Here is a 3,857-nt window from a genome sequence, read left to right as displayed (position 1 = left end):
TAGGCTAGTAAAGCGATTCTCAATAGTAGTAGCTGAGAATTTCAGGCCTCTCACTAGCAGTGAAGTGAATGCTAGTCGGCTATCGTCAACAGCGTCGTCCACACTGAGCAGAAAAGAGGGCGGCGCTGCGTGAGAAGGGGAACTTTATTAATGGAGTTTCACCAACCGTTTTACGTGAAGTGGCGTAAAACTCCATGTGAAAACGCGATATTATTCGCGGTGATATGCAGTAGTCGTGGAATATGTTTTCATATCACTAGGGTGGTGAAACTCCAACGTATGTTAACCATAAAAAAAACTTGATAAAAAAATATATCGTGATATGAAAAACAAATTTTACGGCTACTGCATAGCAATGAGTATCGCGTTTTTCATAGAGTACTACACTTCTTCACGTAAAACGGGGGAAACTCCAATATTTAGTATTTTCATAGTATATTAATCATGATTATTAAATTCTAAATTTACGATATCGCCACTTCACGTAAAACGGGTAGTGAAACTCTATTTTGGTTTATATGTAGGTACCGTATGGATGCAACAGAGAGCGTTGCGAGCACTCAGGCTACGGGGCGACTCGCGGCGTGGCGGGTAGAAGTTGGCAATAGCGCTGGAGAAGGTGAGGGCGGCGTTACTCTGATGGCGATCAACAGCTTCTGGTTGGTCTTCGATATGAGTATAGCTGAATTTATTGGATTTTCACCACTCTAGTGATATGAAAAACATATTTCACGACTACTACTGCATATCACCGCGAGTATCGCGTTTTTCACATGGAGTTTCACCACCCTAGTGATATGAAAAACATATTTCACGACTACTACTGCATATCACTGCGAGTATCGCGTTTTTCACATGGAGTTTCACCACTCTAGTGATATGAAAAAAAACATATTTCACGACTACTGCATAGCACCGCGAGTATCGCGTTTTTCACATGGAGTTCTACGTCAACTCACGTGAAACTCTATAATGGTGATACCATAAAAATCACTTCACAGGCACTACATCTCGGAGTTTTTCGAACTATTCCGAAGGACCACAGGACAGAGATGATAAATTGCTGAATGCTGCGTGCAACTGTGGCGCGCGCCATCAGCTTTTGAAGTGCCGGGTGAGTTGCCATTGAGTTTGGGCAGCTGAGATGACAGGCAGACGCAACTTGAAGTGTCGAGTAGAGAAATAGAGAGCAAAGTCCAGGTGGCGATGCAGAGACGCGATAAGGCTCAGCGAGGGTGGGTGTAGGGCGAAATTCAATGCATGTTGTGCCAACTTGTTGGGGTCATGCAGTGTTGGAATAGAGGTCTGCTGTCCTCAGCTGTCACTAGTTATATACGAATTCGTGGTAGTAGTATACAGAAACCAACGAAAATTTCTTCAGAATTATCACAAAAGGTGTTTCAAAACCTCGGGGACAACTTGAAGATATTCGAATTGTCGAATGCAGTGAATTGGACATCACTTGTGAAATGCCCGATGTTCAGACAAATTGCCGCTGTCAAATACTGCGTGGTTTAGAAATTCCAGGGTCTTCAAGTTGTCCACGAAGCTTTGAAACACCCTTTATTATCATCATCAAACGTGGTTGACTATGTGCATATTTCCCTGTGTAGCGGTGACAGTATGAAACTTCTACCCCAGTTCATATGAGAACCTCTGAAATTAGTTTTGGAAACTCCTCAGCTCAGTAGCTGAGGAATGCAAACATATATTCCTACTCCAACACTGTATAGGAAACTCCTGAGCTCAGTAGCTGAGGAAAGCAAACATATATTCCTACTCCAACACTGTATAGGAAACTCCTGAGCTCAGTAGCTGAGGAAAGCGATTACATATATTCCTACTCCAACACTGTATAGGAAACTCCTGAGCTCAGTAGCTGAGGAAAGCAAACATATATTCCTACTCCGACACTGTATAGGAAACTCCTGAGCTCAGTAGCTGAGGAAAGCGATTACATATATTCCTACTCCAACACTGTATAGGAAACTCCTGAGCTCAGTAGCTGAGGAAAGCAAACATATATTCCTACTCCAACACTGTATAGGAAACTCCTGAGCTCAGTAGCTGAGGAAAGCAAACATATATTCCTACTCCAACACTGTATAGGAAACTCCTGAGCTCAGTAGCTGAGGAAAGCGATTACATATATTCCTACTCCAACACTGTATAGGAAACTCCTGAGCTCAGTAGCTGAGGAAAGCAAACATATATTCCTACTCCAACACTGGGTAGTTGCATTATGGAAAGAAGCCCTTCACTGTCAGCCTCGAACATTTGCTGAGTTTGGGGCGAGAGCTTGATGCTGCACGAAGAGATGCACGCAGCAAGCTTAGTGGATGGGACCTAGCCTTGGAGGACGCCAGGAAGACCGCAGGTCTGTGGTTCTCTGCTGAAGTATAGTCGCATGTATTCAGCAGGGGAGCTCAGAGAGAGGGATTCGTTGCTTACAACTAGGGAGGGAGGATTCGCGCGACGTAGAGAAGAGGTGGGGGAGGGCGGCCACCACAGGTGTTGGTGAGAATATCAAAACTCTGAGGAAATTTTGTTAGTTTCTGTACACTCAATGAGGGAATTATTGAGCTCAGTAGCTGAGGGAAGCGAACATATTTTGCAGCACTGACAACCTGGGACCTATTTCTGCTCGGCAGAATTGTAACCTACGACAGCGAGTCCGATCGAGAGAGCGGCAAGTTGACGAGCTCGTGGGAGAGGGTCGGAAGGAATGTCGTAGGTTGAAGCAGGAGCATGCGGCGGGTAAAGTGACCGAGACGGAGGTGACTCTGTTGCTGTGATGGAGTGGTCAGGCTTTATGTACAGATGCTCGAGATGATGGACAGTCTGCGAGGGAGGCTATCGGAGGTACGGGAACGTGTAGTGGCTGATGAAGAGGCGCTGGAAGCGGCGACTCATGATGGGCAAGTGCTTAGAGATATCCTAGAGGAGGTAGCGGACGACCGGGGGGATTTGTTATGATAGTTATAAAGGAAACTTTGAAAGCGCAGTTCCAATGGGAGGAGTCAGAGTCCAGTGTGACATGAGAGTAACAGGGAAGAAAGAATAACTGGAGAAATTGAAATTTGAATAGAAAATACAACTTAGATATGACGCTACTCTGGATCTATTCTTAATGTGAAATGGGCGATCACCATTATATTGGAGTTTCACCACCCGTTTTACGTGAAGTGAAAAACGCGATATTCGCGGTGATATGCAGTAGTCGTGAAATATATTTTTCACTAGTGTTTTTCATATTACGGCCGCCCGTGATTGTGAAACTCCACTTTATCTACGAATCTGTCTTACGAAGGTTTATATCTGGTTATTATATAGCTTTGCGATGCTGACGCTCAAGGTACCATCAATACTCTGTGAAGTGAGCTCCAACCTGGAGGCCGTCACCGAGGAGGTAAGGGAGGGCAGGGTAGGGAGTCCACGGAGTGTATAGCAGATGAAAGCATGCCGAGAGCGACTTGAAGCTCTTGGAAAGGAGGAAGACGTTGATGATCAGTACAGGAAGTTGGAGAATCGACGTAGCAAAGTGGCAGTTCGAATGGAGGGTCTGCAAGCAGAGAAGCGGGTAGGTGGTTTTGATGGTGAGGTTTCTATTCACTGCCATTCAGGAGATATCCTTGTTGGCACTAAGGCTCGATGAGTTGCAGTGTAGGGTGTGTGCTTGCGAGGGAAGTCGTAGCGGGCGTAGCAACAGTCAGAGCAGTGGGAGAACGGCGAGCGACGCTGTGGTATGCTATGCTGGCGTACTTGAAACTAAGAATAGTCTTCTTATCTCACTTTTATATAGTAGTATGAATCACCATTGAGTTTTTCTGAGCACTCGCTCATAATCGGTAGTCATC

At 45.3% G+C, this 3,857-nt stretch overlaps 2 protein-coding genes across 2 annotated transcripts in view; both read left to right on the top strand.

The window, feature by feature from the left end:
- Positions 1–1,056, top strand: part of Pmar_PMAR024141 (hypothetical protein) — a gene marked incomplete at both ends in the record, with an annotated part of 2,703 nt that extends 1,647 nt beyond the window's left edge. The window contains 3 exons of the mRNA XM_002777255.1: positions 46–129; positions 525–659; positions 1,002–1,056. Of these exons, the coding sequence (XP_002777301.1) occupies positions 46–129; positions 525–659; positions 1,002–1,056 (274 nt within the window). The remainder of the gene's footprint in view (positions 1–45; positions 130–524; positions 660–1,001) is intronic.
- A 420-nt stretch (positions 1,057–1,476) lies between these two features.
- Pmar_PMAR024140 (hypothetical protein) lies at positions 1,477–3,655 on the top strand (the record flags this gene model as incomplete). Its single annotated transcript, XM_002777254.1, has 7 exons — positions 1,477–1,509; positions 2,236–2,397; positions 2,652–2,777; positions 2,821–2,946; positions 3,356–3,409; positions 3,452–3,580; positions 3,602–3,655. 7 exons carry the CDS (start codon positions 1,477–1,479, stop codon positions 3,653–3,655), a joined length of 684 nt encoding a protein of 227 aa, XP_002777300.1.
- Positions 3,656–3,857: the final 202 nt, after the last annotated feature.

This window comes from Perkinsus marinus, assembly GCF_000006405.1.
Source record: "Perkinsus marinus ATCC 50983 genomic scaffold scf_1104296952136, whole genome shotgun sequence".
NCBI lineage: Eukaryota > Perkinsozoa > Perkinsida > Perkinsidae > Perkinsus > Perkinsus marinus.
The sequence above is the reverse complement of the archived record's forward strand: the minus strand, read 5'-3'. Positions and strand labels throughout refer to the sequence as shown.